Genomic DNA, 13,874 nt, shown 5'->3' on the forward strand with positions numbered 1-13,874 from the left:
GGAGGGAAGCAGCAGAGGCAGCTGATTGGATGATCTCAATCTTATTGACAAAGACGACCAGGAGATCCTCACACGAGGAGGTGAGGATGGAGGAGACAGGGGAGAGGGAGAGCACTTCAAAAGGAATGAACATGTGTTTGAGATATGAAAAAGTCTGCACACTGTGTGTTTAACATAAATCTGATTTATTTGACTTTCATCCACAATATTAACCCCTATAACTGGGCTGGAGTTTATCAGCGGAAACAGATTCCAATGAACATAGTTCAGTCCTGGATGCGATTAACAGCCGAATCCAACCATTGTCATTACTTGTGAACTCGCTGGTGTCTCAGCAGGTGGGATGACTGAGTGAATCCCTGCCCACACTGAGAGCAGGTGAACGGCTTCTCCCCAGTGTGAACTCGCTGGTGTGTCAGCAGATTGGATGAATCAGTGAATCCCTTCCCACACACGGAGCAGGTGAATGGCCTCTCCCCAGTGTGAATTCGCTGGTGTCTCAGCAGGTTGGATGACTGAGCAAACCCCTTCCCACACTCGGAGCAGGTGAACAGCCTCTCCCCAGTGTGAGTGCGCTGGTGTACAGTGAGGTCGCCTGATCGTCTGAACCCAGTCCCACAGTGAAAACACCTGAACGGTCTCTCATCAGTGTGAACACGTTGATGGATCATCAGTTCAGTGGACTGTTTATAGCAATTCCCACAGTCTGGACATTTAAAGGGTCTCTCCCCAGTGTGAACTCGCTGGTGTGTCAGCAGGGTGGATGACTGAGTGAATCCCTTCCCGCACTCAGAGCAGGTGAATGGCCTCTCCCCAGTGTGAACTCGCTGGTGTATCAGTAGGTGGGATGAAGTAGCGAATCCCTTCCCACACTCAGAGCAGGTGAATGGCCTCTCCCCAGTGTGAACTCGCTGGTGTTTCAGCAGGTTGGATGACTGAATGAATCCTTTCCCACACTCAGAGCAGGTGAATGGCCTCTCCCCGGTGTGAACTCGCTGGTGTTTCAGCAGGGTGGATGACTGAGCAAATCTCTTCCCGCACACAGAGCAGGGGAACGGCCTCTCGCCAGTGTGAACTCGCTGGTGTGTCAGTAATGTGGATGAATCAGCAAATTTCCTACCACACTCGGAGCAGGTGAACGGCCTCTCCCCAGTGTGAATTCGCTGGTGTTTCAGCAGGTTGGATGACTGAGCAAACCCCTTCCCACACACTGAGCAGGCGAACGGCTTCTCCCCAGTGTGAACTCGCTGGTGTGTCAGCAGGTTGGATAACTGAGTGAACGCATTTCCACACTCTGAGCAGGTGAACGGCTTCTCCCCAGTGTGAGTGCACTGGTGTACAGTGAGGTGCCCTGATCGCCTGAAACCAGTTCCACAGTGACAGCACCGAAATGGTCTCTCATCAGTGTGAATACATCGATGGGACACCAATTCTCCGGAACATTTATAGCAATTCCCACAGTCTGGACATTTAAAAGGACTCGCCCCAGTGCGAACTTGCTGGTGTATCAGCAGGTGGGATGAAGTAGTGAAAGAGTCCTGTTTCTCCCCACTGTCAACATTGATTTTTCCTTCCATGTTCAAAATCCTACGATACTCAGGTTATGATAAATTGGGCCACTTCGTTAGATCCTGATCTGATGTTTTGTTCGAGTTTCCCCACTGCAAATCCTCTCCTTCTAAAACCCTGTGAAAATGATTTAAAACAGAAAAAAGATAGTGTGAGAGACCCCACAAAAACACAAAGGCAGGTTGTGAAATGGAGCCGAATGAATCTGGTCATTTATGGGGCCGACACGAGGAGAAGGTGACCATGAAAGCTCCTGGATTGACGGACAAACCCAACTGGTTCACTAATGTCCTTCAGGGAAGGGAACCTGACACCCAGTCTGGACCTACACAAGACTCTGCTCTCTATGGGACGAAAGAGAGGGAGGGGCAGGGAGAGGAGAGGGATTTTACATATCCACTTTGGCAGGAGGAATAGATGTGCAGAGCATTTCTTAAATGGTAAGAGATGAGAAAGTGTAGATCCACAAAGGGACCTGGGTGTCATAGAGCACAGAAACAGGCCCTTCGGTCCATCGTGTCTGTGCCGACCATCAAGCACCTAATTATTCTAGTCCCATTTTCCAGCACTTGGCCCGTAGCCTTGTATGCTATGGCGTTTCAAGTGCTCATCTAAATACTTCTTAAATGTTGTGAGGGTTCCTGCCTCTACCACCACTTCAAGCAGTGTATTCCAGATTCCAACCACCCTCTGGGTGGACATTATTTTCCTCAAATCCCCTCACCTTAAATCTATGCCCCCTGGTTATTGACCCCTCCGCTAAGGGAAAAAGTCTCTTCCTATCTAACCTTTCAATGCCCCTCATAATTTTGTATTCCTCAATCATGACCCCCGCTCATCCTCCTCTATTCTAAGAGAAACAACCCTAGCCTTTTCAGTCTCTCTTCATAACTGAAATGCTCGAGCCCAGGCAACATCCTGGTGAATCTCCTCTGCACCCTCTCCAGTGTAATTACATCATTCCTACAGTGTGCTGCCCAGAACTGTACACAGTACTCCAGCTGTGGCCTAACTAGCGTTTTATACAGCTCCACCATAACCTCACTGCTCTTATGTTCTATGCCTCGGCTAATAAAGGCAAGTATCCCATATGCCTTCCTAACCACCTTATCTACCTGTGCTGCTGCCTTCAGTGATCTATGGACAAGTACACCAAGGTCCCTCTGACACTCTGTACTTCCTAGGGTCCTACCATCCATTGTATATTCCCTTGCCTTGTTAGTCCACCTGAAATGCATCACCTCACACTTCTCAGGATTAAATTCCATTCGCCACTGCTCCGCCCATCTTACCAGCCCATCTATATCCTCCTGTAATCTAAGGCTTTCCTCCTCACTATTTACGACACCACCAATTTTCGTGTCATCTGCAAACTTACTGATCATACCTCCTATGTTCATGTTTAAATCATTTATGTACACTACAAACAGCTAGGGTCCCAGCACCGATCCCTGTGGTACACCACTGGTCACAGGCTTCCATTCGCAAAAACAACCCTCAAACATTACCCTCTGCCTCCTGCCACTAAGCCAATTTTGGATCCAATTTGCCAAATTGTCCTGGATCCCATGGGCTCTTACCTTCTTAATCTCCCATGCGGGACTTTATCAAAAGCCTTACTGAAGTCCATGTAGACTACATCAACTGCTTTACCCTCATCTACACATCTAGTCACCTCCTTGAAAAATTCAATCAAGTTAGTTAGACACGATCTCCCCCTGACAAAGCCATGCTGACTATCCCTAATTAACCCCTGCCTCTCCAAATGGAGATTAATCCTGTCCTTCAAAAGTTTTTCCAAAAGTTTCCCAACCACTGATGTTCGACTCACCGGCCTGTAATTACCTGGTTTATCCTGGCTACCCTTCTTGAATAATGGTAGCACATTTGCTGTCCTCCAGTCCTCTGGTACCTCTCCCGTGGCCAGAGAGGATCTGAAAATTTGTCTCAATGCCCCTGCAATCACCTCCCTTGCCTCACATAACAGCCTGGGATACATCTCATCTGGGCCTGGGGATTTATCCACTTTTAAGCCCGCTAAAGCATCTAATACTTTCTCCCTTTCAATGTTAATATGTTCAAGTATATCGTAATCCCCCTCCCGATCTCTGCACCTACATCGTCATTCTCCACAGTGAAAACAGATGAAAAGCAATCATTTAAAACCTCACCTATGTCCTCTGGCTCCACACACACATTGCCACTTTGATCCCTAATGGGCCCTACTCTTTCCCTGGTTATCCTCTTGCCCACAATATACTTATAAAATGCCTTAGGATTTTCCTTTATCTTGCCCGTCAATGTTTTGTCCTGTCCCCTTTTCACTCTCCTAATTACTTCTTTAAATACCCCCTACACTTACTATACCCCTCTAGTGCCTCTGCTGTTTTCAGCGCTCTGAATCTGCCATAAGCCTCCTTTTTTTTTCTGATCCAATATTCTATATCCCTTGGCATCAAGAGTTCCCTGGACTTGTTAGTCCTACCCTTCACGTTAAAGGGTACATGTTGGCTCTGAACTCTCACTATTTCCTCTTCGAATGACTCCCACTGGTCTGATGTAGACTTTCTTACAAGTAGCTGCTCCCAGTCCACTTTGGACAGATCCTGTTTTATCAAATTGAAATCGGCCTTCCCCCAATTCAGTACCTTTATTTCTGGCCCGACTTTGTCCTTGTCCATAACTACCTTAAATCTTACAGAGTTATGGTCACTATCCCCGAAATGCCCCCCCCACTGACACTTCTAACACTTGTCCAGCTTCATTCCCTAGTATTAGGTCCAGTACTGCCCTTTCTCTTGTAGGACTTACTAGGTACTGGCTCAAAAAGCTCTCCTGTATGCATTTTAAGAATTCTGCCCCCTTTAAGCCTTTTACACTAAGACGATCCCATTTGATATTGGGCAAGTTGAAATCCCCTGCTATGATTACCCTATTATTTTTACACCTCTGACATTTGCCTACATATCTGCTCCTCTATCTCTCCCTGACTGTTTGGAGGCCTATAGTACACTCCCAGCCTAGTGATGGCCCCCCTTTTGTTTTTAAGTTCTACCCATATGGCCTCATTTGAGGAACCTTCTAAGATATCATCCCTCCTTACTGCAGTAATTGACTCCTTGATCAACAGTGCAATGCCACCTCCTCTTTTATCCCCTCCCCTGTCATGCCTGAAGATTCTATACCCAGGAATATTGAGTTGCCAGTCCTGCCCTTCCCTCAGCCATGTCTCTGTGATAGCAATAATATCATAATCCCATGTGCATCCTCAATTCATCTGCCTTATTAGCAAGACTCCTTGCATTAAAGTATAAGCAATCCAGCCTTGCATTTCTCACTTGTGCTATATTTGCTCTGCCTTCCAGACTGACTCTGTTTCTCTTCCATATTTAACTGTGCCTCACCCCCTACTGTACCTCCACTCTGTATCCCACCCCCAGCCAAATGAGTTTAACCACCCCCGCCCCCCCAACAGCACTAGCAAACCTCCCAGCAAGGATGTTGGTCCCATTCCGGTTCAGGTGCAACCCGTCCAACTTGTACAGGTCCCACCTTTGCCAGGGACAGACCCAGTGATCTAGCAACCTAAAGCCCTCCCTCCTGCACCATCTCCTCAGCCATGCATTCATCTGCTCTATCCTCCTATTCCTATACTTACTAGCACGTGGCAAAGGGAGTAATCCAGAGATTACAACCTTTGAAGTCCTGTTTTTTAATCTGCTACCGAGCTCCCTAAATTCTTGTTGCAGGACCTCATCCCTCTTTCTACCGATGTCGTTGGTACCAATGTGTACCACGACCTCTGACTGCTCACCATCCCCCTTCAGAATGTCCTGCAGCCGCTCCGTGACATCCGTGACCCTAGCACCTGGGAGACAACATACCATCCTAGAGCCTCGTTTGCAGCCACAAAAACGCCTATCCGCACCCCTTACGATAGAATCCCCTTTCACTGTAGCTTTTCCACCCCTTTTTCTCCCCTGCTGTGCAGCAGAGCCATCCTGGGTGCCACTGACCTGGCTGTTGCTGCTTTCCCCTGGGAGGTCACTCCCCCCCAACAGTATCCAAGGCGGTATATCTGTTTGAGAGGGGGATGGCCACAGGGGACTCCTGCATTACCTGCCTGCACCTACTACTCCATCTGGTCACCCATCCCTTTTCTGCCTCTGCAGCCAGTACCTGCGGTGTGACCACCTCACTAAACGTGCTATCCACGAAGTCCTCAGCATCGCGGATGTTCCACGGTTGAATCCACCCTTAGCTCCAGCTCCATAATGCGGTTGGCTGTTGCTGCAGATGGATACACTTCCTGCACACGTGGTCGTCAGGGACACTGGAAGCATCCCTGATTCCCACATAGCGCAGGTGTCCTTGTCAATAAGTCACTGAAAGCTAACATGCAAGTTCAGCAAGCAATTAGGAAGGCTAATGGTATGTTGGCCTTCATCACAAGAGGATGAGAGTACTGGAGTAGTGAAGTCTTGCTTCAATTGTATGCAACCACGGTTAGACCGCACCTGGAGTAGTGTGTGCAGTTTTGGTTCCCTTACCTTAGGAAGGATATTATTGCCATAGAGGGAGTGCAACAAAGATTCACCAGACTTGTTCCCGTGACAGCAGGACTGTCCAATGAAGAGAGATTGGGGAAACTGGGCCTGTATTCTCTACAGATTCAAAGAATGAGAGGTGATCTCATTGAAAGCTACAAAATACTTAAAGGGATAGACAGGGGAGATGCAGCTAAGATGTTTCCCCTGGTTGGGGAATCTAGAAACAGGGGACACAATTTCAAAATAAGGGGAAAGCCACTTCGGACAGAGATGAGGTGAAATTTCTTTACTCAGCGGGCTATGAATCTATGGAATTCTCTTTTTTTATTATTCATTCATGGGATGTGGGTGTCACTGGCCAGGCCAGCATTTATTGCCCATCCCTATTGCCTTTGAGAAGGTGGTGGTGAGCTGCCTTCTTGAACTGCTGCAGTCCATGTGGGGTAGGTACACCCACAGTGCTGTTAGGAAGGGAGATCCAGGATTTTGACCCAGCGACAGTGAAGGAACGGCGATATAGTTCCAAGTCAGGATGGTGTGTGACTTGGAGGGGAACTTGCAAGTGGTGGTGTTCCCATGTATTTGCTGCCCTTATCCTTCTAGTAGGTAGAGGTTGCGGGTTTGGAAGGTGCTGTCCAAGGAGCCTTGGTGCATTGCTGCAGTGCATCTTGTAGATGTGCATCGGTGGTGGAGGGAGTGAATGTTTGTAGATGGGGTGCCAATCAAGCCGGCTGCTTTGTCCTAGATGGTGTCGAGCTTCTTGAGTGTTGTTGGAGCTGCACCCATCCAGGCAATTGGAGAGTATTCCATCACACTCCTGACTTGTGCCTTGTAGATGGTGGACAGGCTTTGGGGAGTCAGGAGGTGAGTTACTCGCCTCAGGATTCCTAGTCTCTGACCTGCTCTTGTAGCCACGGTATATGTCTGGCTACTCCAGTTCAGTTTCTGGTCAATGGTAACCCTGAGGATGTTGATAGTGGGGGACACAGCGATGGTAATGCCGTTGAATGTCAAGGGGAGATGGTTAGATTCTCTCTTGTTGGAGATGGTCATTGCCTGGCACTTGTGTGGCGCGAATGTTACTTGCCACTTATCAGCCCAAGTCTGGATATTGTCCAGGTCTTGCTGCATTTCTACACGGACTGCTTCAGTATCTGAGGAGTCACGAATAGTGCTGAACATTGTGCAATCATCTGCGAACATCCCCACTTCTGACCTTATGACTGAAGGAATGTCATTGATGAAACAGCTGAAGATGGTTGGGCCGAGGACACTACCCTGAGGAACTCCTGCAGTGATGTCCTGGAGCTCAGATGATTGACCTCCAACAACCACAACCATCTTCCTTTGCGCTAGGTATGACTCCAGCCAGCGGAGGGTTTTCCCCCGATTCCCATTGACTTCAGTTTTGCTCGGGCTCCTTGATGCCATCCTCGGTCAAATGCTGCCTTGATGTCAAGGGCAGTCACTCTCACCTCACCAGTTCAGCTCTTCTGTCCATGTTTGAACCAAGACTGTAATGAGGTCAGGAGCTGAGTGGCCCTGGCGGAACCCAAACTGAACGTCACTGAGCAGGTTATTGCTAAGCAAGTGCCGCTTTATAGCACTGTTGATGACACCTTCCATCACTTTACTGATGATAGAGAGTAGACTGATGGGGCGGTAATTGGGTGGGTTGGACTTGTCCTGCTTTTTGTGTACAGGGCATACCTGGGCAATTTTCCACATTGCAAGGTAGATGCCAGTGTTGTCGCTGCACTGGAACAGCTTGGCTAGGGGCACGGCAAGTTCTGGAGCACAGGTCTTCAGTACTATTGCTGGAATATTGTCAGGGCCCATAGCCTTTGCAGTATCCAGTGCCTTCAGTCGTTGCTTGATATCACAGGGAGCGAATCGAATTGGCTGAAGTCTGGAATCTGTGATGCTGGGGACTTCAGGAGGAGGCGGAGATGGATCATCAACTCGGCACTTCTGGCTGAAGATTGTTGCAAATGCTTCAGCCTTATTTTTCGCACTGATATGCTGGGCTCCCCCATCATTGAGGATGAGGATATTTGTAGAGCCACCTCCTCCAGTTAGTTGTTTAATTGTCCACCACTATTCACGGCTGGATGTGGCAGGACTGCAGAGCTTAGATCTGATTCGTTGGTTATGGGATCGCTTAGCTCTGTCTATCACATGCTGCTTACGTAGTTTGGCACGCAGATAGTCCTGTGTTGTAGCTTCACCAGGTTGACACCTCATTTTGAGGTATGCCTGGTGCTGCTCCTGGCATGCCCTCCTGCACTCTTCATTGAACCAGGGTTGCTCTCCTGGCTTGATGGTAATGGTAGAGTGGGGGATATGCCAGGCCATGAGGTTACAGATTGTGGTTGAGTACAATTCTGCTGCTGCTGATGGCCCACAGCGCCTCATGGATGCCCAGTTTTGCATTGCTAGATCTGTTCGAAATCTATCCCATTTCGCACAGTGGTAGTGCCACACAACACAAAGGAGGGTATCCTCAATGTGAAGGCGGGACTTCGTCTCCACAACAACTGTGCAGTGGTCACTTCTACCAATACTGTCATGGACAGAAGCATCTGCGGCAGGCAGATTGATGAGGAAGAGGCCAAGTATGTTTTCCCCTCTTGTTGGTTCCCTCACCACCTGCCGCATACCCAGTCTAGCAGATATGTCCTTTAGGACTCGGCCAGCTCGGTCAGTAGTGGTGCTACCAAGCCACTCTTGGTGATGGACATTGAAGTGCCCCACCCAGAGTACATTCTGTGCACTTGCCCCCCTCAGTGCTTCCTCCAAGTGCTGTTCAACATGGAGGAGTACTGAGTCATCAGCTGAGGGAGGGCGGTAGGTGGTAATCAGCAGGAGGTTTCCTTGTCAATGTTTGACCCGATGCCACGAGACTTCATGGGGTCCGGAGTCGATGTTGAGAACTCCTTGGGCAACTCCTTCCCTACTGTATACCACTGTGCCACCACCTCTGCTGGTGGGACAGGACATACCCGGGGATGGTGATGGCCGTGTCTGGGACATTGTCTGTCAGGTATGATTCTGTGAGTATGACTATGTCAAGCTATTGCTTGACTAGTCTGTGGGGCAGCTCTCCCAACTTTGGCACATGCCCCCAGATGTTATTAAGGAGGACTTTGCCGAGTCGACAGGGTTGGGTTTGCCATTGTCGTTTCCGGTGCCCAGGTCATTGGAGTTCAATTATTACAGATCCTAATCACCACACCCAGTTTTTCCAGAGAGCAGCTGTTGGGAATGGTTCTGCTATTCCCATTTAAACCTCCTCTGGGCACATCTATTTACTGGTACCATTACCATCTGCTTTTGCCTTGTACCATCCTTCCTTTGCCATTCTCTTTTGTTCTTTTCCCTCCCTCTGTACTTGCTTAAAATCTGTTACATCATCTCTAACTTTTTCCAGCTCTGATGAAAGGACCAAGACCTAAAACATTAACTCTGTCTTTCTCTTCACAGATGCTGCCTGACCTGAATATTTTCAGCATTTTCTGTTTATATTTCAGACTTCCATCATCTGCAGTATTTTGCTTTTGGTTTACAGATCAGTTCTGAGTTACAACACGCCTAAATTTGGGGCCCTTCTGTCACAATTCTGTAGGATGTAAACAGTAACACTTACCAGCACCTTGAGGAGAGATGGTGAGATATCCCCTGAGTGAGGATAAAACCAACGTCTGTATATCTTTTCCTTCTAATACCCTGTGAAAGGAGTTTACAAAAGTCATCACGGTTAGTGCAGGATAGACATTTCTCTTGGTTTGAGTTTGCTGTGTGTCAGTCCTGCCTTTCCAATACCCTGTAAAGGGAATTTATAAAAGTCATCACCGTCAGTCCAGGATAGAAATTCAGGACAGACAATTCTAGTGTCTTATGAAATATTTTATCCTCTCTTATTCCCCTGAAGCTGTAAATCCCCGTCCCACACAATCTCCTGCTGCTGAAATCCAAACCCATGGCACCATCTCTTTCCTCCACTGCCAGTTTTCTCTCTCCCTCCCTCTACTCTGGCTGGGTTCAGTTCTCCAGCCCCTGTGTGCAGAGTGAGTATCAAGTCAATGATTTTCTCTCCTGGTCACTGGGAGCCTGAAGCCCCGCCCACTCCCTGTGTCGTCACCAAGATGGCGCTTTATTCGCTCTGCTCCCCGCTCAAGCAAGATGGCGGCTCACCAAAGAGGTGGCCGTTAACCTGGGCCTGGTCCCGGGGAAAAGCCGCGCAGCTGCAAAGGGTGACCTGGAGCTTCTCATTCGGGGCTTATGACCTGCACCAGACTGTCTGAAGCCTCCCCACACCCCCGCTAGCTCCATTCCTTTCCTGCATTTCGCCGTCTCACCTGCTGCAAAAGCACCTCCAGCACTCGCCCTGATCAGATCACATTGATCATGCACATGCTGCAGAGGCAAGCCCGCACTGCGCCTGCGCACTAGAATCCTGCAGCGTGACTGTGGCACATTCACCTTCGCCGGGAAGTCTGGGTATCAAAGACGCCATTGAAACTTCTCATTAGGGAACATAAAATAATTTTCTGCGATCAAATTGACATGCAACTAACAACTTACTCATACAGTAACTCAATTGCATTGGCACTCTTTGATTGTTGAGCCCTGAGGGATGTGATTAATAACAGCTTTGGATCTACTTGCCGGAGAGGGAGTGCAATGACGTCTCTCCAGACTGATTCTATGACTGTCTCTATTTCTCTCTTCAGGCCTCTATTCAATCGAGTTTGCAAGAATTCGATGTGATCTCATTGAACAAAATATGCCAAACTCAGCAACCTGCTGACATTTTTAAAATGCTTAGACAGAAACATTTTGTTGCACATTTCAATTAAGATTAAAGCAAAATACTGCGGATGCTAGAAATCTGAAATAAAAACAAGAAATGCTGGAACCACTCAGCAGGTCTGGCAGCATCTGTGGAAAGAGAAGCAGAGTTAACGTTTCGGGTCAGTGAACCTTCATCAATTAAGATTACATCTGACACAGAGTCATAGAGTCATTTATGGCACAAAAGGAGGCCATGTGGCCCATCAAGTCCATGCCGGCTCTCCATGGAGCTGTGCGGTTAGTCCCACGGCCTGGCTTGATCCCCGTAGCCCCACGAGTCTATTTCTCCCCAGTGGCCATCCAACTTCCTCTTGAAGTCATTCATTGTCTTTGCTTTCATCACCTTGTGGGCAGCGAGTTCCAGGTCATCACCTGCTGCATAAAAAAGTACTTCCTTCTTGAACAGATAGAGAGAAAGGGAGAGAGAAATGGACAAGGAGTGAAAGAGAAAAGGAGAAAGAACATACAAATATCAACAAATGAATTAGGAGCAGATGTAGGCCATTCTGCCCCTCAGGCCTGCTCCGCCATTCGATAAGATCATGGCTGACCTTGTTGTAGTCTCAACTCCACTTTCCTCTGTACTCCCCATAACCCTTGACTCCCTTTTCATTCAACAATCTATCTAACTCAGTCTTTAAAAACTCCAGTGGACACAGACCCAACATTTCCTCATGAGAGAACCCCTTCATCCCAGCAATCAGTCGAGTGAACCTTCTCTGAACTGCTTCTAATGCAATTATATCCTTTCTTAAGTAACGAAGCCAAAACAATATGCAGTACTCCAGATGTGGTCTCACCAACGTCCTGTATAACCATAGTACAACTTCCCTACTTTTACATTCCATTCTCCTTACAATAAACTACAACATTCCATTTGTCTTCCTAATCACTTGCTGTACCTGCATACTAGCTTTTTGTGAATTATGTACCCGGACACCCAGATCCCTCTGTACTGCAGAGTTCTGCAATCTGTCTCCATTTAAATAAGAAAGAATATACTGCTTTTCTATTCTTCCTGTCAAATTGGACAATTTCACATTTTCCCAAATTATACTCCATCTGCCAAATTTTTGCCCACTCACTTAACCTATCAATATCCTTTTGTAGACTTTTTATGTCCTCTTCACAACTTACTCTCCTACCTATCATTGTGACCTCAACAAATTTAGCAACCCATAAATTGGATCCCTTCACCAAGTCATTGATATAGGTTGTAAATAATTGAGGCCCCAGCACTGATCCTTGTGGCACTCCACTAGTTATAGCTTGCCAACCAGAAAATTACCCATTTATACCTACTCTCTGTTTCCTGTTAGCTAACCAATCCTCTATCCATGCTAATATGTTACCCCTATACCATGTGCTCTTATCTTGTGTAGAAACCTTTGATGTGGTACCTTATCAAATGCCTTTTGGAAATAAAAGTACACCACCCCTATAGGTTCCCCTTTATCCAGCTTGCCTGCTGCTTCCTCAAAGAACTCTAATAAATTGGTCAAACACGATTTCCCTTCCACAAAACCATGTTTACTCTGCTTGAACATTAAGAGTTTCTAAGTGCCCTGCTACAACCTCCTTAATAATGGATTCTATCATTTTCCCTATGACAGATGTTAGGCTAACTGCCCCCTATTTTCCTGCTTTCTGTCTCCCTCCTTTCTTGAATAGAGGAGTTGCATTCGCTATTTACCAAAGTGATGGGGCCTTTCCAGAATCTAAGGAATTTTGGAAAATTACAACCAATGTATCTACTATCTCAGCAGCTACTTCTTTTAAGACCTGAGGATTCAGGCCATCAGGTCCTCAGGACTTGTCAGCCTTTAGTTCCAATAGTTTTCTCAGAAACCTTTCCCTGGTGATTGTAATTGTTTTAAGTTCCTCCCTCCCTTTCACCTCCTGATTTACAAGTATTTGAGGGATGTTATTTCTGTCTTCTACAGTGAATACAAATACAAAATATCTGTTCAACGCTTCTGCCATTTCCTTATTTCTTATTAATAATTCCTCAGACTCTCTCCCTCTCTCTAGAGGACCAATGCTCACTTTAGTTACTCTTTTCCTTTTTAAATATTTGTAGAAACTCTTACTATCCCTTTGCATATTTCTAGCTAGCTTTCTCTCATACTTGAATTTCTCCCTCTTTATTTTTTTTTTCATCATTCTTTGCTAGTTTTTAAATTCTGTCCAATCTTCTGACCTACCACTAATTATTGCAGAATTGCACGCTTTTTTTTCAATTTAATACTATCCATAATTTCCTTAGTTAGCCACAGATGGTACATCCTTCTCAGAGTCTTTTTCCTCATTGGAATTTATCTTTGCTGAGTGTTATGAAATATCTCCTTAAATGTCTGCTACTGCATCTCTAATGTCTACCCTTTAACCTGATTTCCCAGTTCACTTCAAACCCTTGTAATTGTCTTTATTTATGTTTAAAACACTAGTCTTAGACCCACACTTCTCACCCTTAAACTGAATGTGAAATTCAATCATATTATGATCACTGCTACCTAGAGGCTTCTTTATTATGAGGTCATTAATTAATCCTGTTTCATTGCACATTACAAGGTCTAGAATAACCTGCACTCTGGTTGGCTCCAGAATGTACTGCTCCAGGAAATTGTCCCAAATACACTCTATGAAGTCTACCTTTGCCAATCGATATGTAGATTATAATCACCCATGATTACTGCAGTGCCTTTCTTACAAGCCCACATTTTTTCTTCCTGTATACTCTGTCCTCCAATGTAGTTACTGTTAGAGGGCCTATAAACTACTTCCACAGATGACTTCTTACCTTTGCTATTTCTTATCTCTACTCAAACTGATTCTGCATCTTGATCTTTAGAACTAAGGTCATCTCTCACTATGGCATTAATGACATCCTTAATTAATAGA

At 46.5% G+C, this 13,874-nt stretch overlaps 1 protein-coding gene across 4 annotated transcripts in view; it reads right to left on the reverse strand.

The window, feature by feature from the left end:
- Positions 1-206: 206 nt before the first annotated feature.
- The window catches only part of LOC137349137 (zinc finger protein 229-like), a 99,329-nt gene continuing 85,661 nt past the window's right edge, over positions 207-13,874 (reverse strand). The window contains exons 1-3 of one of the 4 annotated variants that reach the window (XM_068014518.1): positions 10,478-10,543; positions 9,766-9,845; positions 207-1,686 (exon numbers count right to left, since the gene is read on the reverse strand). In XM_068014518.1, coding sequence (XP_067870619.1) covers positions 309-1,577 — 1,269 coding nt within the window. In that variant the 5' untranslated portion in view covers positions 1,578-1,686; positions 9,766-9,845; positions 10,478-10,543 and the 3' untranslated portion in view covers positions 207-308. Of the gene's footprint in view, positions 1,687-9,765; positions 9,846-10,477; positions 10,544-13,874 lie in introns of those variants that run through there. The other 3 variants (XM_068014516.1, XM_068014519.1, XM_068014517.1) reach the window with 3 other exon arrangements.

Source organism: Heterodontus francisci, chromosome 34, assembly GCF_036365525.1.
Source record: "Heterodontus francisci isolate sHetFra1 chromosome 34, sHetFra1.hap1, whole genome shotgun sequence".
Lineage (NCBI taxonomy): Eukaryota > Metazoa > Chordata > Chondrichthyes > Heterodontiformes > Heterodontidae > Heterodontus > Heterodontus francisci.